Source organism: Amblyraja radiata, chromosome 5 (genome assembly GCF_010909765.2).
Source record: "Amblyraja radiata isolate CabotCenter1 chromosome 5, sAmbRad1.1.pri, whole genome shotgun sequence".
In the NCBI taxonomy this organism is placed as follows: Eukaryota; Metazoa; Chordata; class Chondrichthyes; order Rajiformes; family Rajidae; genus Amblyraja; species Amblyraja radiata.
The window spans coordinates 12501186-12527068 of NC_045960.1; the positions used below are offsets into that span (position 1 = coordinate 12501186).

The following is a 25883-nucleotide window of genomic DNA, read 5'->3' on the forward strand; positions in this document are numbered from 1 at the left end:
GGTGTTGACTGAGATCATTCTATCCTCTTTAACCAAAGGCAAGATTCCAGAAGACATAAGCCAATTTTGTTCTTTTGTTTAAGAAGGCAATAGGATAAGACAAGAAAATTATAGGTTGTTGAGCCTTACTCGGTATAGTAAACTTACGGAGAAGGTCCGTGGGTATAGGATCTACACACAACTGGAAAAACAAACTTATTTGGGATAATCAGCATAACTTTAGTGGCAGTCATATCGGAGCAGAGATGGCGGGACCCGGAGCTGGGGCAGCGGCCCGGAGCGGAGACTGCGGGACCCGGAGCTGGGGCGGCGGCCCGGAGTGGAGCCTGCGGGACCCGGAGCTGGGGCGGCTGCCCGGAGCTGATGCTGTGGAGGGCCATCTCGGAGCGGAGACGGCGTTCCGGCTTTCGGCGGCGGTGACATCACGACGGAGGTCCGCTGGACTGGAGGGCGGCATCTCCGGCCTGGATCGATCGCCTCAGCGCAGAAGGAGAACAAGGAGGGAAGAGACGGAGACTAAGACTTTGCCTCCATCACAGTGAGGATGTGCTTGGTGAACTCACTGTGGTGGATGTTTAATTTGTGTTTATTGTATGTTTTGTTTTTATTGGTTCTGTGTATGACTGCAGGCAACATAATTTCGTTCAGACCGAAAGGTCTGAATGACAATAAAGGAATCTAATTCTAATTCTAATCTTACAAACATGATTTGAGTTATCACAGAATCATGGAGTAATACAGCTCGGAAACTCTTCAGCCCAAGTCCACGCAGACCAGGATGTCTATCTAAACTTAACCTATTTGTTTATGTTAGGCTAATACCTCTCTAGACCTTTCCTATCCATGTACTTGTCAAGACATAATTTAAATGCTGACTTGTACCTTCCACACCATTTTCCCTGGCAGCTTGTTCCATGGACATAAATCCTCTGCGTAAAGAGGTTACCCCTCAGCTCTCTTTTAAATCTTTGCCCTCTCAACTTACACAGAAGTGTTTCAACCAGAAACGTCATCTGTCCATTCCCTCCACAGATACTCCCTGACCCACTGAATTCCTCCAGCACTTTCTCTGGCTTGTCCTTGCTATCAATAATGGTGCAATATTAACTACCCTCCAGTTTCCCAAAACATCACCTGTGGCTAAAGATGATGCAAACCTTTCTGCAAGGGCTTCCGCTATTTCTTTTCTCACTTCCCACAAAGTCCAAGGATGCACTTGGGCAGGTTCTGGCAATTTACCCACCTAGACATACATCAAGACCACCAATACTTCCTCTTAAACAAAGCTCATCACAATTTTACACTTTTCATCAAATGCCCCAATCAGTGAGGATAGGGGACAAATCACCCTCCATGATAATCCTAAACACATGTGCTCTGCAAAGAATGCATTCTCAGCCCACTTCTTTACTCCTTGTACACCCATGAATGAGCAGCCATGTACAAATCTAATTCAATTTCCAAATTTGCAGATGACACCACCATTGTGGGTCGGATATCAAATAACGATGAGAATGTCATTGTCTTATCTGGGACACACGACAATAAACTCTCTTGACTTGACTTGAGTACAGGAAGGAGATTGAGAACCTTGTGACCTGGTTTTGAGACAACAACCTTTCCCACAATGTCAGCAAGCTAAAGGAGATAGTAATCGCCTTCATGAAGCGAAGCAGTACACACACCCCAGTTTGCAATGACGGTGCCGAAGTGGAGATGGTTCAAAACTTCAAATTACAAGGAGTCAATCTCCAACAACTTCTCCCGGATCGCCCATATTGAAGCAATGACCAAGAAAGCACGGCAATACCTCTACTTCCTAAGAAGGCGTTGGAAAATTGGCATGTCCCCTACAACTCTCACCAACTACAGATGAGATGTACCATCAAAAACATTTTATCAGGATGCATCACAGCTTCGTTTGGGAACAGCCCCATCCAAGACCGCAGGAAATTGCAGCGAATTCTGGCTGCAACCCAGACATCGCACAAACCAACCTCCCTTCTATTGACTCAATTTATACCTCACACTGCCTCAGCAAGGACAAATCGCACCGTGGCCACTCCCTCTTCTTCCTTCTCCCTTCAAGCAAATGTGTGAAAACGAACACCACCAGATTCGGGGACAGTTTCTTCCCAGCTGTTATCAGGCAACAAAATCATCCTACCACAAGCAGAGAACAGTGCTGAACTACTATCTACCTCTTTGATAACCCTCGGACTATCCTTGATCGGACTTTGCTGGCTTAACTTTGCACTAAACGTTATTCCCTTATCGTGTATCTATACACTGTAAATGGATCACTTGTAATCATGTATTGTTTTTCTGCTGACTGGCGAGCACGCAACAAAAGTTTTTCATTGTACCTCGGTACACGCGACAATAAACTAAACTCCTTTTGGGTAAAATCCAGAGACCTCAGTCTAGAATGTTTTCATTTCAGTCTTAAGACAGGTGCTGCTGCCCCCCCCCCCCCCCAATCCTGCAACAAATGTTGAGATCACGGAAAACTGACTCGCATAATGTCGAACCATCTGAGAATTTTGTCTATTTCAACATTTTGTTACATCTTACATTTGCAAAGGAAATGTCAAAACAAAATGCTGAAGAAAGACAGGTATAACAAGACAAAGGGACACATTCATGGGCTGTAAACATGAATTCAATCATAGAGATTATAATAATGTTCCACTATTTTTAAAACTTTAATAATGACAATCTCAATGTACAATTTAGAAACAATGAGAAACAAACATTTGTTTTTATTCTGATCTTCCAGGAAAATTATCCATACCACTTACAATTTTCCCGGCAGGGGACAAGTACAACTATTTAGTAATACTTCATTTTAGATTGCTGTATCAGTCTCCTATAACACAGCTCCATCCACCAATAATTACAAATTGTGATGACATTAAAAACACAAAAAATAATTCTATAATATAACGTAATAACTAATTGAAGAGGTATGACACCAATTGGATTTATACAGTTATTTACATCATAGCAATCTAATTTGCATGTGCTTATACTTGAAAGGAATATATTCCAATTTGCTGTAACTACTAATGAGAAGAGTTTTCACATAGAAATGGTGATGCGATTCAGTTTAACAACTAATGGGACATTTTCTGTATCAATGCAACACAATTACTACAACCTATGACCAGTTGATATTACTCCGTACCTAAATGGCAAGAGTTCAGATCTCCCAACCAAATTTTCACCATCTTCTCCTATAGCTACAATACCTTCCAACCAACATATCCAACAATAAATCGAACAGAAGGTGTTTAGGTTTATTCATGTCACATGTACAGAGGTATGTAAACTGTTCTCGAGCACAGAACTGATAAACAGAATTGATCAGTATTATCCAAATGTAGAAAATTAGAGCCACATATTTGATATAAAAATATCACATCATGGCACCAAAAATCTCCAGAGAACACTATCAAGGTTAAGACTAGCCCTAACCATAATCTCAATATTATATTTTTATGGACATATATTGTAGTTAACTCCCCCAAAACTCTTCACAAAAACACATAAAACTACATTTTATCGCACCTTCATATGATACTACTGAAATGACTACATCTTAGTCAGTTAGGTTTAGTCAGTCAATTAACTTCGTCAGTTAAGTGAGATCACAAGTGAGGATCGATGGAGAGATTACAGAGCCTCAGCAGCAACCAAAGGTGCAAAGATTATGGAGTAACAATTAAAATTAGAAGTCTTACAAGAGGTCAAATTAACAGAAACACAGGTGTGTTGAGGTTTGCACAAATGAGAAAAGGTCTCGGATATGGAGGAATTAGGAAATAGAGAACTGTAAAATTCAAGAACAATTAGCCAATGTTGATACACTAACAAGGAGGATAAAATAAATTCTAATTAAACTCACTGATGGCATAATTTTGGACAATCCTAATGTTTTTGGGCAGTGGAATATGAAAACCTATTGATAAAGAAATTACACACCATCGACAATAATTAAATGGAATACCATACTGAACTGTGCACATTAAATAGTCTTCAATCCCAAAACCAATTAAAGAACAAAAGCCAGCTAACAATAAAAAACTTAAATCAATTTCCCCAGATACAAAGAGTGAAGAACCTCAAGAAAAATAACATAGAACAGTATAGCAGGGGTCCTTTGGCCCACAATGTGTGCACCAAACATGCCAAATTAAACTAATTCCTTCTGCCTGCATATGACCATATCCCTGCTTATTCATGTGCCTATTTAAAAGCTTCGTAAACACCATTATCGTACCTTCCATAGCAGCACATTCCAGTTACCCACCACTCTGTGTAGAAAGACATGCACTGCACATATCATTTAATCTATCCTCTTCTCACCTTTTAAAGACATGCTCCCTAGCTTTAACATTTCCACCCTGGAGAAAAGGGATAGCCCGTCCATCCTATCTATGCCTCTCAGAATTTCATATACATCAATCAGGTCTTCCCTCACCTCCAGTGTTCCAGATAAAATAATCCAAGTTTATCCAGCACCTCCTTATAGCTAATATTCGATAACCAAGGCAGCATTCTGGCGAACCTCTTCTGCACCCAATAAAAACTGTAACATGACTTCCTGGCTCTTATACTCAAAGCCCTAACTGACAAAGACAAGCACACCATATGCTTTCTTTACTACTCTATATACTCATGTTGCTACTTCTATCTGTACATTTGTGCTTCTAAGGGTCCTGCCATTAACTGCACACTTTTCCCCTTACATTCAACCTCCCAAAGTGCAAAACTTCAAATTTGCCAAGATTGTTCCATCTGTCATTTCTCTGCCCATCTGTAACTGACCTATATTCTGCTTTAAGTAATTACAGCATTTTGTTTTAAGCACCAATGGTAGAAACTGGAGATTTAAACATCGAAGCATATGAATCAAATAAAAGTGAACATATGCTAAAGGAAAATTAAAAACCCAATGAAGTCTCAAGGAGAGCAAAATACATCAGATCATCTGGGTTTATATAGTTCTGGCTTGACCATGAGGTCTAGTGTTAAGTCTAAGCGTTGCAAGAAGGAAACATTAGCTCTAGTGGAGTAAAGGAACACATTGATCAGAAGGAACTAGCCCAAAAATAAGAGCAAAGGACATGACTAAGACTGTATTCCCTTAAAATGACACAATTAATGGATGATATAGTTGAGGTGGGTTAGATGAATGGTGTAATCAATAGGGATAGAGAAAAAGGAACAACTTCCTTTGTCAGCAGTCCGGATCAAGGCGGCAAAACATTAAAACCAGAGCAGGCTGTTCATCAATAAAGTCACAAAACATTCCTTCATAAAGGATAGTGGAAATCTGCCGTGTTCCCCCCAACAACACTTGCTCTTTGTTTGAAAAGTTCATGGTTTCAAGAAGTGAAATTCACAGATTTTTCTTTGGGTTATTGAATAGTGATGGATAAAGAGCAAAATCATGATTTTGGTACGGGATACGGAGTTGGATGATCAGCCATGATCATATTGAATGGCGGTGCAGGCTCGAAGGGCCGAATGGCCTACTCCTGCACCTAATTTCTATGTTTCTATGATGAAAGATCATCAAATCAAAGCACTGGTCGTCTTTTCTGCTCTCTTTCCATAAATGCTGCCTGACTTGCTGAGAATTCAATCATCTTTTGTTTAGAATTCTGATTTGAGGCATCTGCCAAATTCTGTTTTTAGACTGTGGTGCAGGTCAGCAATTGGCGGTGGGGTCCTGGAGGAGAGAGGGTCCTGATTGGGAAAGGGGTCCTGGAGGGGAGGGGGGGGGATTCTGATTGGAAGAGGGGTCCCAAAGGAAGGAATGGTTCTGCTAGGATGCAACAGTAAATCTTAAAAATGTCACGCATTTGATTATAATTCAGCACAAAGCAATACTTTGGATAATGAGCCGAGATGAAAACCCACACTTCAAAATCAGCCAACAATTCAACCTGGTTTTATTTTTTAATTGCAGGTCTCTAACAGTTATCTTTGGGAGGGAACTCCAAACACATGCGAATAGAAACAATCAGGAAGGAGACGGCAAAAGGCTGGATCATTTGCAATAGTTTGCTGATGGAAGCAAAACGCTAAAAATGTTCTGTGAACGTGAAACATAGCAGCTCAAACAGTTTTTAAAAAACAACCAGAGACTGTCCCTCGAAAGACCTTGGTCTCTCACTCTCTCCTCAACCCCACCCACATTCAGAATACCGTTCCATATCTCTCCTCTCCATCTTTTTCTCTTGCCCCAAATATATCTCTTTCCCCCCGGTTTCAGAACCACCCCCCGTCCCTCAACTCAGGAGTGGCTTCCATCTGTCCATGTATTCAGGATCTCCCCTTCTTCCATCACTCGCCCCTCCATTCAGCGATCCACTCAAACCATTCAATTCCCGAACCCACCATGTATCTATCACGTTGAGAGGACTCCTCGCCACCCTCTTCCCCTCACCAATTCATTCATGCGCTAAAGGAAAATACTCAAATCACTTCTCCCTCTACTCGGGAGGGATAGAATCAGACCTAATACTAACAGCCCCCTCCTCCTCCACGAATCAGTGCATCTTCGCTCTTCCTCGACTCCCCCTGCCCTGTCCTCAGCCGGAGGTCCGAGTCAGAGCCACTCTGTTGTTCCCCACCCCCCGGGCTGCCGGAGGTCCGAGTCAGGGCCACTCTGTTGTTTGCCCACAACCACCTCTCTCCAAGCCGGAGGTCCGAGTCAGGGCCACTCTGTTGTTCCCCACCCCCCCCGGGCAGCCGGAGGTCCGAGTCAGGGCCACTCTGTTGTTTGCCCACAACCACCTCTCTCCAAGCCGGAGGTCCGAGCCTCGGCCACTCTGTTATTCCCCACCCCCCGGGCTGCCGGAGGTCCGAGCCTCGGCCACTCTGTTGTTCCCCACCCCCCGGGCTGCCGGAGGTCCGAGCCTCGGCCACTCTGTTGTTCCCCACTCCCCGGGCTGCCGGAGGTCCGAGCCTCGGCCACTCTGTTGTTCCCCACCCCCCCGGGCTGCCGGAGGTCCGAGTCAGGGCCACTCTGTTGTTCCCCACCCCCCCGGGCTGCCGGAGGTCCGAGTCAGGGCCACTCTGTTGTTCCCCACCCCCCGGAGGTCCGAGTCAGGGCCATCACTCTCCCCCCTCAGCCGAAGGTCGGGGTCTCGTTGTTGCTTCACTCACCTCATGGTCGCAGCCCGCCGCCGGCTCGGCTCGGCTCGCCCCGCCGCTCACTTGCTCGCTCCCTTTTGGTGCCTCTCCCCTCCTCTCCGCTTCACTTACTCGCTCCCCGCGCCGAGTAGCAGCAAAATCAGCAGCAGCAGCCGTGAGTCGGTGGTGGCGGTGGCACAGACGGATACTGGAGTGGACGGTGGTCGCCGAGCTCGCGCCGGTGAATCAGGTCCCGGAGCCGCCGTCGCCTCGCGTCCCCTTCACGATTTCGAATGAGCAACGGCCGCCGCACGCGCCCGCGCCACCGCCGGAAGCGGTCGAGCCGCCGCCACCATCACCAATCACAAACCGCAAACCCCGGGCAACCGCAGGCCCCGCCCCACGGCGTCACTCACACCGCAGGCCCCGCCCCGTAGCGTCACTCACACCGCAGGCCCCGCCCCACGGCGTCACTCACACCGCAGGCCTGGCCCCACAGCGCCTCTCACACCGCAGGCCCCGCCCCACAGCGTCGCTCACACCGCAGGCCCCGCCCCACGGCGTCACTCACACCGCAGGCCCCGCCCCACAGCGCCACTTACGCCGCAGGCCCCGCCCCATAGCGTCATTCACACCTCAGGCCCCGCCCCACGGCGTCACTCACGCCGCAGGCCCCGCCCCATAGCGTCATTCACACCGCAAGCCCCGCCCCATAGCGTCGCTCACACCGCAGATCCCGCAACCCAACGTCACTCACACCACAGGCCCCGCCCCCATCAACGTCACTCAAACCTCGGGCCCCGCCCCCATCAACCGCACTCACCTCAGGCCCCGCCTCATCAATGTCACTCACACCGCAGGCCCCGCCTCCACCCGCAAACCTCCGCCCGCCAGCGTCCTTCACTCAAACACAATAGACACAAAGTGCTGGAGTAACTCAGCGGGTCAGGCAGCATCTGTGGAGTGAAGCAATGGGTCTGAAGAAGGGTCGCGACCCGAAACGTCATCCATTGCCTCTCTCCAGAGATGCTGCCTGTCCCGCTGAGTTACTCCAGCATTTTGTGTCTGTCTTGCGTATAAACCAACACCTGCAGTTGCTTCCAACACAATCAATGGGCGACGTTTCGGGTCAAGACATTTCCTCAGACTGAGATTCAGGTGAGGGGGAGACTCGGTGATAAGGATGGGCAAGGTATGTAAACGAGACATAAAAGGGGAAAGACACAAAATGCTGCAGTAACTCAGCGGGACAGGCAGCATCTCTGGAGAGAAGCAATGGGTGACTTTTCGGTCGAGACCCTTCTTCAGAATCCAAAAAATAAAGGGGATGCAGTTCAAGGAAAATTCAGAATAGATCATTGTTAGGTGGGAGAAGATAACAACAACAAAGCAAAGAGAGATAAAAGAGTCAAGAGTGTTTTATTGTCATATATCCCAAATAGAACAATTAAATTCTTACTTGCTGCAGCACAACAGAACGTGTTAACATAGTACACTGTAAACAATATAATAAACGAGATAAATATAATAATACAATAAACAATATAATAAACAAGAAATGTGTATATATACACATATAATCACAAGTACACACACACATATACATATTTATATACACACACACACATACATATATACACATACACTCAAAAAACAGACAACAATAGCAGTGCAGGTACTATGACACGAAATGCTGGAGTAACTCAGCGGGACATAGAAACATAGAAATTAGGTGCAGGAGTAGGCCATTCGGCCCTTCGAGCCTGCACCGCCATTCAATATGATCATGGCTGATCATCCAACTCAGTATCCCGTACCTGCCTTCTCTCCATACCCTCTGATCCCCTTAGCCACAAGGGCCACATCTAACTCCCTCTTAAATATAGCCAATGAACTGGCCTCGACTACCCTCTGTGGCAGAGAGTTCCAGAGATTCACCACTCTCTGTGTGAAAAAAGATCTTCTCATCTCGGTTTTAAAGGATTTCCCCCTTATCCTTAAGCTGTGACCCCTTGTCCTGGACTTCCCCAACATCGGGAGCAATCTTCCTGCATCTAGCCTGTCCAACCCCTTAAGAATTTTATAAGTTTCTATAAGATCCCCTCTCAATCTCCTAAATTCTAGAGTATAAACCAAGTCTATCCAGTCTTTCTTCATAAGACAGTCCTGACATCCCAGGAATCAGTCTGGTGAACCTTCTCTGCACTCCCTCTAGGGCAATAATGTCCTTCCTCAGATTTGGAGACCAAAACTGTACGCAATACTCCAGGTGTGGTCTCACCAAGACCCTGTACAACTGCAATAGAACCTCCCTGCTCCTATACTCAAATCCTTTTGCTATGAAAGCTAACATACCATTCGCTTTCTTCACTGCCTGCTGCACCTGCATGCCTACTTTCAATGACTGGTGTACCATGACACCCAGGTCTCGCTGCATCTCCCCTTTTCCTAGTCGGCCACCATTTAGATAATAGTCTGCTTTCCTGTTTTTGCCACCAAAATGGATAACCTCACATTTATCCACATTATACTGCATCTGCCAAACATTTGCCCACTCACCCAGCCTATCCAAGTCACCTTGCAGTCTCCTAGCATCCTCCTCACAGCTAACACTGCCCCCCAGCTTAGTGTCATCCACAAACTTGGAGATATTGCCTTCAATTCCCTCATCCAGATCATTAATATATATTGTAAATAGCTGGGGTCCCAGCACTGAGCCTTGCGGTACCCCACTAGTCACTGCCTGCCATTGTGAAAAGGACCCGTTTACTCCTACTCCTTGCTTCCTGTTTGCCAGCCAGTTCTCTATCCACATCAATACTGAACCCTCAATGCCGTGTGCTTTAAGTTTGTATACTAATCTCTTATGTGGGACCTTGTCGAAAGCCTTCTGGAAGTCCAGATACACCACATCCACTGGTTCTCCCCTATCCACGCTACTAGTTACATCCTCAAAAAATTCTATAAGATTCGTCAGACATGATTTACCTTTTGTAAATCCATGCTGACTTTGTCCAATGATTTCACCACTTTCCAAATGTGCTGCTATCCCATCTTTAATAACTGACTCTAGCAGTTTCCCCACTACCGATGTTAGACTAACTGGTCTGTAATTCCCCGTTTTCTCTCTCCCTCCCTTCTTAAAAAGTGGGGTTACGTTTGCTACCCACCAATCCTCAGGAACTACTCCAGAATCTAAAGAGTTTTGAAAGATTATTACTAATGCATCCACTATTTCTGGAGCTACTTCCTTAAGTACTCTGGGATGCAGCCTATCTGGCCCTGGGGATTTATCGGCCTTTAATCCATTCAATTTACCCAACACCACTTCCCGGCTAACCTGGATTTCACTCAATTCCTCCAACTCCTTTGACCCGCGGTCCCCTGCTATTTCCGGCAGATTATTTATGTCTTCCTTAGTGAAGACGGAACCAAAGTAGTTAATCAATTGGTCCGCCATATCCTTGTTCCCCATGATCAACTCACCTGTTTCTGACTGCAAGGGACCTACATTTGTTTTAACTAATCTCTTTCTTTTCACATATCTATAAAAACTTTTGCAGTCAGTTTTTATGTTCCCTGCCAGTTTTCTTTCATAATCTATTTTTCCTTTCCTAATTAAGCCCTTTGTCCTCCTCTGCTGGTCTCTGAATTTCTCCCAGTCCTCCGGTATGCTGCTTTTTCTGGCTAATTTGTACGCATCATCCTTCGCTTTGATACTATCCCTGATTTCCCTTGTTATCCACGAATGTACTACCTTCCCTGATTTATTCTTTTGCCAAACTGGGATGAACAATTTTTGTAGTTCATCCATGCAGTCTTTAAATGTCTTCCATTGCATATCCACCGTCAACCCTTTTAGAATTAATTGCCAGTCAATCTTGGCCAATTCACGTCTCATACCCTCAAAGTTACCTTTCTTTAAGTTCAGAACCATTGTTTCTGAATTAACAATGTCACTCTCCATCCTAATGAAGAACTCAACCATATTATGGTCACTCTTGCCCAAGGGGTCACGTACAACAAGACTGCTAACTAACCCTTCCTCATTACTCAATACCCAGTCTAAAATAGCCTGCTCTCTCGTTGGTTCCTCTACATGTTGATTTAGATAACTATCCCGCATACATTCCAAGAAATCCTCTTCCTCAGCACCCCTGCCAATTTGATTCACCCAATCTATATGTAGGTTGAAGTCACCCATTATAACGGTTTTGCCTTTGACAGGTAGCATCTCTGGAGAGAAGGAAGAGATAAAACGTAATCAGAGACAGTAAGACTGGTTGGAGAACTGGGAAGGAGGAGGGGATAGAGAGAGAGGGAAGGCAAGGGTTAGTTTAAGTTCTTGAGGTCAATATTCATACCACTGCTGCCCAAGCGAAATATGAGGTGCTGTCCTCATGAGGTAAAGGGATAGGTTTACCTATCCCTTTACCTCCCCCCTCAATTTCAGCTGGCAATGGAGGAGGACCAGGACAGAAAGGTCAGTGTTGGAATGGGAGGGGGAGTTAAAGTGCTGATAAACCCGGGAGATCAGGTCGGTTGTTCAAAAGGGAACTGCAGATGCTGGAATATCGAAGGTACACAAAATTGCTGGAGGAACTCAGCGGGTGCAGCAGCATCTATGGAGCGAAGGAAATAGGCGACGTTTCGGGCCGAAACCCTTCTTCAGACTGATGGGGGGTGGGGAAAGAAAGAAGGAAAAAGGGAGGAGGAGGAGCCCGAGGGCGGGCGGATGGGAGGGTGGGAGGAGACAGCTAGAGGGTGAAGGAAGGGGAGGGGACAGCACAGGCTAGCCAAATTGGGGGAATTCAATGTTGATGCCATAAGGGCGCAAGGACCCCAGACGGAATATGAGGTGCTGTTCCTCCAGTTTCCGCTGTTGCTCACTCTGGCAATGGAGGAGACCCAGGACAGAGAGGTCGGATTGGGAATGGGAGGGGGAGTTGAAGTGCTGAGCCACCGGGAGGTCATGTAGGTTAAGGCGGACTGAGCGGAGGTGTTCGGCGATCAGGTCGGTTCTTTGGTTCAGGGGGACTGAGCGAAACAATCGCAACCCTGTGCCTCCACAGGCCCCGCCCGGTCACATCAAACCCCGCCCACCTCACATGCCCCGCCCCTGCTGCCCGTCAATCACCGGGCAGTCAGACCAATGACCTTCCCGCCATTAGCGCCGCCCCTCTCCCTCAACGCCAGTGCCCCCTGGTGGGCGGCCACACCCGACCCCGTCCACATCAAAGATCTTATAGCTATAAGATCTTTGGTCCACATCATGTTGTTTAAGAAGGAACTGCAGATGCTGGAAAATCGAAGACTGAAGAAGGGTTTCGGCCCGAAACGTTGCCTATTTCCTTCGCTCCATAGATGCTGCTGCAACCGCTCAGTTTCTCCAGCATTTTTGTGTACCTTCCACATCATTACCGCTCCGAAAGGGGCTGGACCCTGCTACATTCAATGCTCTGCAAAAAGACCGGCAGTGAATCCCTTATTCTGCTCTGCAGTTACTCACTTTGCATTGCGGCTTCCCAGGGACTTGCAGTAAAGTAACTGCCCTGGCAAGTCTCAGGCGGCATCCCATCCCATCCCTGCTCTGCGAAGACCCACATGGCATCCTCTGCTTTGCAACGACGATGAGCAGAGCACCCTTTGTTCTGCAGAGCTCACCATTGCAGCAGCGGTTCTGCAAACGACACCGCTTAGATTAGCATTGCAGTCCCTACTTTCACAGGATCGCGCCGAACAACTTTTCTTAACAACTCGCTGCACATACCTCCTCTTATAAGGCTAAATGCAACCTGCTCAAGAGTTAAATGTATTTTATTGTCATATGCCCTAGATAGAACAATGAAATTCTTGATCTGCAATGATAGACATAGAAAACATAGAAAATAGGTGCAGGAGAAGTCAAGTCGTCACATTTATTTATATAGCACATTTAATAAACATCTCTCGTTGGCCAAAGTGCTTAACATTGGTATAAGAATAGTGTAACAAACAAGTGGTTCATAGACCTCCGTTACATCGACGACTGCTTTGGGGCCATCTCCTGCACCCACACACAACTGACCGACTTCATCCACTTCACCACCAACTTCCATCCGGCACTCAAATACACCTGGACTATTTCCGACACTTCCCTACCATTCCTTGACCTCACTATCTCCATCGCAGGTTATAGACTTCTGACCGACATCCACTACAAACCCACTGACTCCCATGGCTATCTGGACTACACTTCTTCCCACCCTGCCTCCTGTAAGGACTCCATCCCCCACTCCCAATTCCTCCGCCTACGCCGCATCTGCTCCCAGGATGAGACGTTCCACACCAGGGCATCGGAAATGTCCTCGTTCTTCAGGGAACGGGGATTCCCATCCGCCACCATAGATGAGGCTCGCACCAGGGTCTCATCCATACCCCGCAACACGGCTCTCTCTCCCCATCCCCGCACTCGCAACAAGGGCAGAGTCCCCCTAGTCTTCACCTTTCACCCCACCAGCCGGCAAATACAACAAATAATCCTCCGCCATTTCCTGCCACCTCCAACGTGACCCCACCACTCGCCACATCTTCCCATCTCCCCCTATGTCTGCCTTCCGCAAAGACCGCTCCCTCCGCAACTCCATTGTCAATTCTTCCCTTCCCTCCCGCACCACCCCCTCCCCGGGCACTTTCCATTGCAACCGCAAGAAATGCAACACCTATCCCTTTACCTCCCCCCTCGACTCCATTCAAGGACCCAAGCAGTCGTTCCAGGTGCGACAGAGGTTCACCTGTATCTCCTCCAACCTCATCTACTGCATCCGCTGCTCTAGATGTCAGCTGATCTACATCGGTGAGACTAAGCGGAGGTTGGGCGATCGTTTCGCCGAACACCTCCGCTCGGTCCGCAAGAACCTACCTGACCTCCCGGTGGCTCAGCACTTCAACTCCCCCTCCCATTCCCAATCTGACCTCTCTGTCCTGGGTCTCCTCCATTGCCAGAGTGAGCAACACCGGAAATTGGAGGAACAGCACCTCATATTCCGCTTGGGGAGTCTGCATCCAGAGGGCATGAACATTGAATACTCCCAATTTTGTTAGCCCTTGCTGTCTCCTCCCCTTCCTTAGCCCTCGAGCTGTCTCCTCCCATCCCCCAGCCCTCGGGCTCCTCCTCCTCCTTTTTCCTTCCTTCTCCCCGCCCCCCCCCACCCCCCATCAGTCTGAAGAAGGGTTTCGGCCCGAAACGTTACCTATTTCCTTCGCTCCATAGATGCTGCTGCACCCGCTGAGTTTCTCCAGAATTTTTGTGTACCTTCGATTTTCCAGCATCTGCAGTTCCTTCTTGAACACGTGGTTTATAGATTATTCGGCCATTCGAGCCAGCACCGCCATTCATTGTGATCATGGCTGATCATCCCCAATCAGTAACCGCGCCTGCCTTCTCCCCGTATTGTAATTGTAATTGTAATTGTAATTTATTTATTTAGGGGACAGTGCATATTAATAAACATTTACATGTAATACGCAAGATTGTAGCCAGTAGCTAATTTCCATCTTTAGTCCCTCTGGTAAACAAGGTAAACACATCACAACACAATCATTCAATAAGAAAAAAGACAAAACAAAAGACAAAAACAAAACAAAACAAACAATAAAGTAAAAAAGTAGCAATAAAAGAGTACCATAGGATAATTTTAAGGTAGATTATGATTGCAATTTTGATTTTGCAGTAACCATGTTTTTAGATGTTTGGTAAATGAGGTAAGGGTTGGCAGATTCCGTATGACGCATGGTATCGCGTTCCAGGTCTGCGACGTTCGATATGAAAATACTGACTGCCCAAAGACACTTTTCCTAAACGGGACTATACAATCACCCCTGGAGGCTGCTCTTGTCGACCTATTTGTGTTTTTCTTTATGAAGTCCTTTAACGGAGGTGGGGCTAGTCCACGGAAGATTTTGTAAACCAAAATCGAGTCCGAATATTTTATTACGTTTTCCCAGCTCAGCAGATCAAATTTCTTCAGGATGCTACAGTGATGGTACCTTGATACCACTAGCCACTCGAGCTCTATCTAACTCTCTCTTAAATCCATCCAGTGATTTGGCCTCCACTGCTCCCTGTGGCAGGGAATTATACAAATTCACAGCTCTCTGGGTGAAAATGTTTTTTTCTCACCTCAGGCTTAAATGGCCTCCCAGGGCCGGATTTACGTATAAGCTAGACAAGTTTAAGCTTAGGGCCTCGAGATCTAGGGGGGCCTCTGCTTGCTGCACCAAGGTGTGTTAAACTTTTGAGATAGTGGCGTTGTTACAAACCCTACCATCAGAGGCGCTGTGCGATAGTGGCGTTGTTACAAAACCTACCATCGGTGGCGCTTTGGTGATGTGGGGGGGGAGGGATTAAAATGCAGGTGAGGTTTATATTCGTTGTGGAGAGGAATTTGCTCCACAGATCCTTGGATCACTGGAAGTGCAGGACAAAGCAAAAGGTATGTCGTTTATTTAACCCTTTTCCCCCGCCGAACCTCGCCGCCGCTCCTGGGGCCTATCCACCTCGCATCCGTACCTTGCTTATATTCTCTGGCTCCAAGCAAAAATTCTCTCTTGTCCTTGAGCATTCCTACCTTCTCCCTGGTTACCATCTTCTTTTTAACATACGTATGAAAAGCCTTGGGTTTTTTTTAAATTCACTCACCATTAATATTTCATGGCCCCTTTTGCCCCTTCTAATTGCCTAGTCGTCTTTCAAAGTCAATTTACCCGAAGGTGCAGTGAAATGAATTTGCCAGCAGCGATACACTTAAAAAGAACACACATTACACAATAAAATTTATTACAAACATCCACCACAGCATTCTTCACGGTGGTGGAAGGCAACAAAGTTCAGCCAGTCCTCATCCTTGTTCACCCGTGTTCGGGGCCATAAACCCTCTGTAGTCGCCGCTACGGACAGCCCGATGTAAAGGCCCTCTCGTCGGGATGATTGAAACTCCGCGGCTTGGAGGTCCCGAATTGGCATTTTCCTACCGGAGACCGTGGCTTCAGGATATTATAGGCCGCAGCTGGCGGTCGGAGATCTTCTCCGGCGATCCCCGTCGAGGAATCCCAGTCTCCGGGTGGTAAGTCCATGCCACGCCCACGGATAGAAGCTCTGCAGACCACAGCTCCATGATGCCAAAGTCACCAGGCCAGCATTCGGAGCACTCCTCTCTGGCGACCCCCAGCAAGGGTTTGCCCGCTCCGCGATGGAAAGTCCACACTGCGCCTGCTGCCGATGCTCCGGCCCAACTCCGGGAAAGGCCGCTACAATCCATGCTGTTAGGCCGCGAGGGAGGCGACATGGAAAAAGTCGCCACTCCGTGGAAGAGGCGACCAAAAACGGTTCCCCCCCTTTCCCCTCCCCACCACCCCCCACACAAGACATACCGAGAGATCCAAACCAACACTAGACACACCAAAAAAAAGTAGAAATAACGAACACGCTGCTGGCAGGGCAGCCGACTCGCAGCGCCCCCACCGACCTCTTTCCTGCTCGCTTTATGTTTTTCAAAAGCCCTGTCGGATTTCCTTTTTCTAAACCGTACATAGGCTTCCTATTTTTCTTTTTGACCAAATTTACAACCTCTTTGGTCATCCAAGGTTCCCTTATCTTGCATGCTTATACTTCCTCCTTAGTGGAACATGCCAGTCCTGAGCTCTAATCAGCTGGCCTTTAAACGCCTCCCACATGTCACATGCGGTCTTACCCAATAACAACTGCCCCAAATTACTCTTCCTAGCCCCTGCCTAATAAAGCTGTAATCTGCTTTACCCCAATATAGTACATTACCTAAGGTCCAAACTTATACTTATTAATAACTCTCTTAAAACTTCTGAAATTGTGATCGCTGTTCCCAAAATACTCTTCCACTGAAACTCCGATCACCTAGCCAGGTTCATTTCCCAGTACAATATGGAGGTGACAAAGCAGATTGACGAAGAGAGGTGATGAAGTAGATTGATGAAGGTAGGGCAGTGGGTGTATTTTAGAAAGGCTTTTGATAAGGTCTCTCATTACAGGCTGATCCAGAAGATACACAGGATTCACAATGACTTGGCCGTACAGATTCAGAACTGGCTTATTCACAGTAAACTGAGAATTGTGGTGGAAGGTAAATATTCCGGCTGGAGGTCTGTGACCAGTGGCGTTCCACAGGGATCTGTGCTGGGACTTCTGCTGTTTGCAATATACATAAATGATCTAGATGTGAATGTAGGTACACAAAAATGCTGGAGAAACTCAGCGGGTGCAGCAGCATCTATGGAGCGAAGGAAATAGGCGACGTTTCGGGCCAAAACCCTTCTTCAGACTGATGGGGGGTGGGGGGGAGAAGGAAGGAAAAGGGGAGGAGGAGGAGGAGGAGGAGCCCGAGGGCGGGCGGATGGGAGGGTGGGAGGAGACAGCTAGAGGGTTAAGTAGCAATGTTACAAAATTTTGAGATTTAAAAAATCAAGTCTGTAATTTATCCCATCAGATAAAGCATAAAAAGAAGTTTAATTTGACACCTAATTCACTTTCATATCTCAAGTATTTAAAAAGTAATGGCCATTTTCATACTCGGAAATTAGCATCTTGTTCCCTATTGATTTTCTATGGACATAACAAAAAAGCTGTGATCGTGTGCAGTCAAAAGCCCATAACCTTCTTAAAAATTAAGAGAACTGAATGAAATTTTCAGTTATCGTAGATTGAACCATTCTGAAACAAATATAAAATAATCTTACTTGGATGACCTGAAATTAAAGCATATAATTAGTTAGTTACCCATGTGTAGCTAATTTCAAACTTCAATTACTAGATCTAAACATCTATCCATTTCTTAATAAATGATTAACATTTTTAAATAGCCTAAGTGTCCAAATAATATTCATAAATAATTCACAATAAAACATGATTTTTAAATCTCATTTACATTAATTTATAGGCCAAATGGAAGGAATTTAGTGTTCAATTGCTGTAAATTAAAGTCCATTTTAAATCAGCTTTCTAGTGGGATCCTGTGAACGCGCTGGTTTAGAACGTTCACATTGCGGTAGATTTGTGCCCCAAATGCCCAGAAAAATACTGCGGGATATAATGGGCCCAAAATTAGCTACTCGCAATATTAAACTTTGTATAAAGGGATCTTAAGAAGCCCTTTTTAATGTACAAATAAGCAGCATACCTTCTATTATTTGCTCTATGCGACCCTGACAGCTGCCGGTGGTCGCGGGTTTAGAGATTGATTTTTAAACTACTATAACTATTATAGGAGGCCTTTAAAACTAATAATAACTTTTGCGATGGGGTCTTCCAGCGATTTTTCGTTAATAATTAACTAGGCTGAACATCTTCGATTTGAACAGCCTAGGGAAAATCGCGTTTTAAACCCACCCCCCTCTAAACGGCGCCAAAATCGCGCACACGGGCTGCGACAGATTTTCAGCGACGCTTTAGGTAGGCTTTGCAACATACCTAGGTTAAGGAAGGGGAGGAGACAGCAAGGCTAGCAAAATTGTAGATGGGTTGGTGAATAAGTTTCTAACGATACTAAAATTGGCAAAGTTACAGACAGTGAGGAATGCTCACTGAAGATACAGTGGGATTATAGATCAGTTGCAGATATGGGCAGAGAAATGGCAGATGGAGTTGAATCCAATCAAGTGTGGTGAGGTGTTGCACTTTGGGAGAATGAATGTAATGGGAAAGTATACAGTTAATGGCAGGAACTTTAATGGCATTGATGTAAAGAGGGATCTTGTTCATAGATCAGGTGGCAATACAAGTAGATCAGGTGGTAGAAAATGCATTTTTCCCCTCATGGTTTCCCCATCTCTTTGTGTCATCTGGCGCAACACATGTTGTTGAAATGTACCATTCGTTTCCATCACATGATGCCTCATCAAAGCAGCAACAGCCTTAGCATAATCCACTTTGCATCCTGTCTCTGGAAGAGTTTTGAAAGACTCTCAAACTGAAGCCCCTTGACTGTACAACTTCTTCCTCGTGTCCGGCCATCTTCTATATCACGTCTTTCCGGTCGGTCAGTGACGGTTGACGGTTGACGGTCGGTAGTTGCAGAATTGGCTACTTCAGTCAGTCACTGTGGTACAGTTTCTGTCGTCAGCATTGCCCGTGATGTGATGCGCCACGTGGAGGCTTCTGCTTGCATCCCACTGTACAATAGCAATGCTCTCTGTCCTGTGAGCTCCATCAGCATTGTCCCGTCGACCAACAGTCCCAGGCTGTCTGCGGAAACATCAAATTCCTCTGGCCATGCCTTCCAAAGTGCACGTACTACACTCACTTCCCCACGCGAATGGATTAAATCCTCCAATTCCAGCTACTTCAACTCCACCAAACACCATGTCTGTCTCAAAAGTTGAACTACACAATTCCTAATTCATCCTCGTCGCCAATGTCAGATCTTTGCTTTGATCCGATAAGTGCATATTTAAAGCCACTGAAAACAAACGTGTTGTCTTTTATTCCGCCATTTTCTTATCTCCCCCGGACATGTGTTACCTGACCATTTTATGACCTTTGTGACTGAATGCAGCATGCAATGCATTACTATCGGTTACTATGACGAGTCCCAGTCACTATTGGTTTGTCCAAGGGCTAACACAGTATCATAAGGTCATAAGCGATATGAGTAGAATTAGGCCATTCGGCCCATCAAGTCTATGCCATCCAATCATGGCTGATTAACCCCATTCTCCTGCCTTCTCCCTATAACCCCTGACACCTGTACTAATTAAGAATCTATCTGTCTCTGCCTTAAATATAGCCACTGACTTGGCCTCCACAGCCTTCTGTGGCAAAGAATTCCACAGATTCACCACCCTCTGACTAAATGCATTTCTCCTCATCTCCTTCCTAAAAGAACATCCCTTAATTCGGAGGCTGTGACCTTTATTTCAAGACTCTCCCAATAGTGGAAACATCCTCTCCACATCCATTCTATCCAAGCCTTTCACTATTCTGTACATTTCAATGATGTCCCCCTCACTCTTCTAAACTCCAATGAGTACAGGCCCAGTAGAGGCCCAATCCTGGCTCTACAAGAGCTCACACTGCAGCCCCTTGCTTTACAAATATTTGCACAGCACCGCAGCCTTGCACCTGTGATCTGCAAAGACTCACACTGCACTGCTGCTTTGCAAAAACTCATCGTGCATCCTTGCTCAACGAAGACATACACTGCACCCCAGACTGCAAAATCTCACACTGCACCACGGCTTGGCAATGACTCACACACTACGTCTGTTCTCCAAGGACACCCATTGGAGTCTGGCTCTGCAAAGCCTCACATTGACTCACTACATCCCTGGATTGGCATAACAACCTTGCAAAGGCTCACACAGCCATGCTGCTCTGAACTTAAACTGCACCTCTGCTCTATAAGGATGCAACCCGGCTCTGATGAGCCGCTTGCTACATTTCTCACCCTCCATGAAGAATGTCTCGAACATCTACTGATGTTCTACAGAAGGTATTCCGACAAGATGCATCTCAGCCTGGTGTGGCAACTGCTCTGCTCCAGATCACCTAAACTAGCAGGGAGCGGTGAACACAGCCCAGCCCATCACAGACTTGTCACCTTGTCCATCCCATCAATCTTCACAGTGCATTGCATCAGGAAGGCTGGAAGTCTTGTCAAGGATGCTACCACCCTGGTCATTTCCATTTCTCTCTGTTACCTCTTCTACCCACAAGAGATTGACTTATAGAACAGTTTCTTTCCCATTGCTATCAGTCTCCTGGATCAATCGCCTTTTACAAAGAATCAACTATACCCCTGCATTGCAAGGACTCATGCTACATCCCTGCTCCACGGCAGGCAATGCATCTCTGTTCTGCAGACAATGTGTCTCCATACTGCAGCCTCAGACTCAGAGTTGCTGCCTTACAGTGCCAGAGATCCGATTTAGAACCTGACTACGGGTGCTGTCTGTACGGAGTTTGTACGTTCTCCCCGTGACCTTTTCCACAGGTGCTCTGGTTTCCTCCCACACCCCAAAGACGTGTAGTTTGTAGGTTAATTGGTTTTGATAAAGATTGTAAATTGTCCCTAGTGTGTGTAGGATAACGCTAGTGTACGGGGATCGCTGGTCGGCACGTGCTCGGTGGGCTGAGGGGGCCTGTTTCCGCGCTGTATCTCTAAACAAAACTAAGACAATATCTCAGCAAGGATTCACCCTGCAGTCCTGCTCTGTAAAGGATCAAAATACATGCATGCCCTACAAAGACATGAATTTCAAATCCAGTTCTGCATGGAATAACACTGATGGCTGCATCTTATAGCCTCTGCTCTGCAAAGACTCAAACTATGCCTAAATTGCCAAGACTAACTCTGCATCCAAGCTCTGGGAAATCCAGCCCTGCAACCCACTTGAGCAAGGCCCCCCATAGTCACATTGTCTACTGCTCTGCAGAGGCTCACAATGAATCTCTGCTCAGCTTTGGCAAAACTGTATCACTGTTCTGCAAGGATTGTATTACAGTCCCTCTCTGCAAGTAAAACATTACTGTCTCTGCTCTGCAAGCATAGTATTACAGCTCCTCTACAGTAAGAGCAATACTATCCCTCTGCAAAGAGAGCATTGCAGTCCCTCTCTGCAAAGACACACACTGCACTGCTGATCTGCACAAACTTAACAGTACCTCTTCTCTCCAAAGACTAGCACTGCAGTCCATAATCTGATTAACTCCATCTATGCCGCTTTTTTTCTGCAAACATTTGAACTTCTCCTGGGCTCAGCAAGGATTCCGTTCACGTGTGTCTGCAAGGACTCAGTGCCGCATCCTCACTCGGCAGGGCTGGGCACTGCTCCCTATTCTGCAAAGATTCACATTGCACCTCTGGACTGCAAGGACAGTACAGCTCCTACCAAGCATATACAGACTGCACCACCAGTCTGCAAGGATGGGGTTAAGAATCAGAGAAACAGAGAGCGAGAGAACAGTTTAATACCTGTTAGAATAAGCAAAGAACTGCCTTCAATCTATTTCTATTGTACACAGACTCCAGCCTCCAAGTCTTCTATTGATATGACAGGCAAAATCAGAGAAATTACCAGCACAGACCAGATTGCTGTTTGTGGCAGTCACAGCTACACAACATAAATAACTTAAATAGGAATGTAGGTAGTCTGTGTAGGTAGGAAGAGCCTTGACCCGAAACATCACCTATTCCTTTTCTCCAGAGATGCTGCCTGACCCACTGAGTTACTCCAGCATTTTCTGTCTATCTTCTATGTAAGGGTCTGATTATTAAGTTGCAGGTAACATGGAAATCGGTGGAGTCACTGACAATGAGAAAGGTTGTCCAAGGATACAATGGGACACAGATCAGCTGGAAAAGTGGGTGGAGTATGGCAGGTGGAACATATTCCAGACAAATATTAGGTAATGCACTTTGGGAATTCAAATTCTGAAATGACATATGGGGTTACTGGCAGGGAGTTTAGGAGCATTATGTATAGAGAAACTTTGGGATGCATGTCCATAGCTCACTGATGGGTTAGTGAAGAACACATTCAGTAGGTTTGCCTTCACACACCAAGACATTAAGTATAAGAGCTAAGATGTCATGTTGCAGCTGTACAAAATATTGGTTGGAACACACTTCTTCTTCTTCTTGAGTATAACGTGCACAGCCTAAAGTTGTAGGACAACTTGTTCTATTTGATCTCAAGTCAAGTCAAGTGAGTTTATTGTCATGTGTCCCTGATAGGACAATGAAATTCTTGCTTTGCTTCAGCACACCGAACAGAATAGGATTGTGCACGTCGGTTTGATTGCATTTGTCGAAACAGGGCGGACCATGTGAAGGTTGCAATCTTCCACCCCGGTTGGAACACACGTCCTTCCTGTAGTATCACCGCTATACCATAGGACTACAGGAAGGACATGGTAACAAAAGAGAGAGTGCGGAGATTCAAGGATATTGCAAAAGGATTTGACAAGATCCCTCATGGCTGGCTGATCCATAGGATTACGTCCACAGCTCCCTGAAAGTGGCAACACAAGTAGATATAGTAGTAAAGAAGACATGCCTTCATCAGTTGGGGACTGAGTGTAAGAGTCTGGAAGTCATGTTGCAAATTTATTAAGTTTTGGTAAGGCTGCATTTGGAGTTTTGTGTGCAGTTCTGATCACCCCATTATAGAAATGATAACTTTGGAGTGCATGCAGAAGAGGTGTATCAGAATGAAGGTAGACACAAAATGCTGGAGTAACTCAGTGGGACAGGCAGCATCTCTGGAGAAAAGGAATGGGTGACATTTTGGGTTGAGACCCTTCTTCAGACTGAGAGTCGGGAGTGGGCGGGACAGAGATAGAATGTAGTCAGAGACAGTAAGACTGGTGGGGGAACTGGGAAGGGATGGAGAGGGAAAGCAAGGGCTATTTGAAGTTAGAGAAAATGTTCATACCGCTGGGGTGTAAACTATCCAAGCGAAATATGAGGTGCTGTTCCTCCAATTTGCGCTGTGCCTCACTCTGACAATGGAGGAGGCCCAGGACAGAAAGGTCAGTTTGGGAATGGGAAGGGGAGTTAAAGCGCTGAGCAACCGGGATGCTTATCATTTATCAGAAAGATGTCTGCATTAGGGGGTGTTATCTCTAAGGAGAAGTTGGACAAACTTGGATTGTTTCCTCTGGCACGGCAGAGGCTAAAAGGAGACGTAATAGAGGTTTATAAAATTATGAGAGACACAGATAGGGTACACAATCAGTATCTTTATTCTAGGGTGTGAACTGGGGAGTTATAATGTCCGGAAAAATCGGCCAAGATCCTGGCTTACTCGTTGTCGGAGGAGGTCACCGAGCCAAGGTGGGGCGCAATCAATTCGGCGTGGTGCAAGGCGATCGACTCGAACGTCTCCAAATTAACAAGACATTGTCCTTTCTCGTCAACTAGCAGGGAGTGCGCCCGGAGGAAGTCGGCGCCCAGCAGCGGTTGTGAGACGTCGGCGATGGTAAAGGTCCACTTGAAGCAACAGGAGTTGAAGTTGAGCGGGATCGTGCGGACCCCGAATGTTCTGATGTTGCTGCTGTTGATGGCGGTCAGGGGAGGCCCTTTCTTTAAGGAACGGGCGTTGGTGCTCAAGGGGGGGCAAAATACTGACCTCCGCTTCCATGTCAACGAGAAAACGACGCCCTGAATGACGATCCCAGGTGTAGAGGCGGTGATGTTTTTGGCTGGCCGCAGTTGCCATTACTGACAGCCGGCCGAGGCGTTTCCTGGATGCATGCAGGGTGGTCGGCATCGGTGGGCCTCGGAGCCCCACCTTTGGTGGTAGTAGCACCACTTGTCCTTTCTGGCGCCGTTCGTGGCCGACGGCACTGCCACTCCTTCCGTTGGGGCTGGGACCGCACGTATGACCTGCCGAGGCACAGCCGCCACCGGACTGATGGCGGCCCCACCCTGCTGTAAGTGTAAGGCCTGCCACAGCACGTCCGCATGGGCTGCCAGCCGGTGGGGGTCAGTGAAATCATCATCCACGAGGAGCAGGCGGATGTCCATAGGCATCTGCTCGAGGAAGAGATAGTCGAAAAGGAGGCAGGTCTTGTGTCCATCCATCAGGGCCAGCATTTCGTCCATGAGCACGGACGGTTTGCGGTCGCCTAGGCCACCCATGTGCAGGAGTCTGGCCGCCCTCTCGTGGCGGCTGAGGCAGAAAGTGCGCAAGAGGAGCGTCTTGATCCCTTCGTACTTGTTGTCGGCCGGTGGCTGGTGAAGGTAATGGATGAGGCGCCTGGTGGTTTCCTGGTCCAGCGCACAGACCACGCAGAGGTACTTGGTGAGGTCGGTAGTTATGTGGTGGATGTGGAACTGGGCTTCGGCCTGTATGAACCACTCTTTGGGCAGTGATGTCCAGAAGGTGGGCAGCTCGAGTGAAACTGGGTGCTGCACATCTGCTTTGTCTCCTCCAGACATGATGAGATCCCTAAAAGGCCGTTTAGGATGGTCAGGGTCCCACCCGACCCAGGGGTTGCCCATTGAATCGTCTCTCACTCGCCCCAACTCGCCAGGTGATTTAGGCGGGACAGGTGAGGCCGACAGGTCACCTGACTGGATCTGATTGGTTGCCGGCCCCGCTTCAGGTGGATCTGATTGGTTGCCGGCCCCGCTTCAGGTGGATCTGATTGGTTGCCGGCCCCGCTTCAGGTGGATCTGATTGGTTGCCGGCCCCGCTCCGGGTGGCTCTGATTGGTTGCCGTCCCCGCTAAAGGTGGATCTGATTGGTTGCCGGCCCCGCTCCGGGTGGATCTGATTGGTTGCCGGCCCCGCTCCGGGTGGATCTGATTGGTTGCCGGCCCCGCTCCGGGTGGATCTGATTGGTTGCCGGCCCCGCTCCGGGTGGATCTGATTGGTTGCCGGCCCCGCTAAAGGTGGATCTGATTGGTTGCCGGCCCCACTCCGGGTGGATCTGATTGGTTGCCGGCCCCGCACCGAGTGGATCTGATTGGTTGCCGTCCCCGCTAAAGGTGGATCTGATTGGTTGCCGGCCCCGCACCGAGTGGATCTGATTGGTTGCCGGCCCCGCACCGGGTGGATCTGATTGGTTGCCGGCATCCCGCCTTTCGTGCTCCCATTGGTTGTTTCACTCCGGATTGAGCGGCGGGCCGCGATTGGCCGCCACGTTGCCGGTATCGCTCTCACCCATTGGCTGTTGCCGGGGGGGGGTCGGCAGCGCGGCGGGCCCTGATTGGCCGCCACGCG

The 25883-nt window shown here is 47.3% G+C and overlaps 2 protein-coding genes across 7 annotated transcripts in view; one reads left to right on the top strand and one right to left on the bottom strand.

Moving 5' to 3' along the window:
• Positions 1 to 7539, bottom strand: part of enah (ENAH actin regulator) — a 231414-nt gene extending 223875 nt beyond the window's left edge. For 2 of the 6 annotated variants that reach the window (XM_033020598.1, XM_033020597.1), the window contains exon 1: positions 7180 to 7539. In XM_033020598.1, coding sequence (XP_032876489.1) covers positions 7180 to 7184 — 5 coding nt within the window. In that variant the 5' untranslated portion in view covers positions 7185 to 7539. The remainder of the gene's footprint in view (positions 1 to 7179) is intronic. The other 4 variants (XM_033020601.1, XM_033020600.1, XM_033020604.1 and 1 more) reach the window with 3 other exon arrangements.
• A 4853-nt stretch (positions 7540 to 12392) lies between these two features.
• The window catches only part of ephx1 (epoxide hydrolase 1), a 54628-nt gene continuing 41137 nt past the window's right edge, over positions 12393 to 25883 (top strand). Inside the window, exon 1 of the mRNA XM_033020614.1 lies at positions 12393 to 12411. The gene's annotated coding sequence lies outside the window, so the exon portion shown is untranslated. The remainder of the gene's footprint in view (positions 12412 to 25883) is intronic.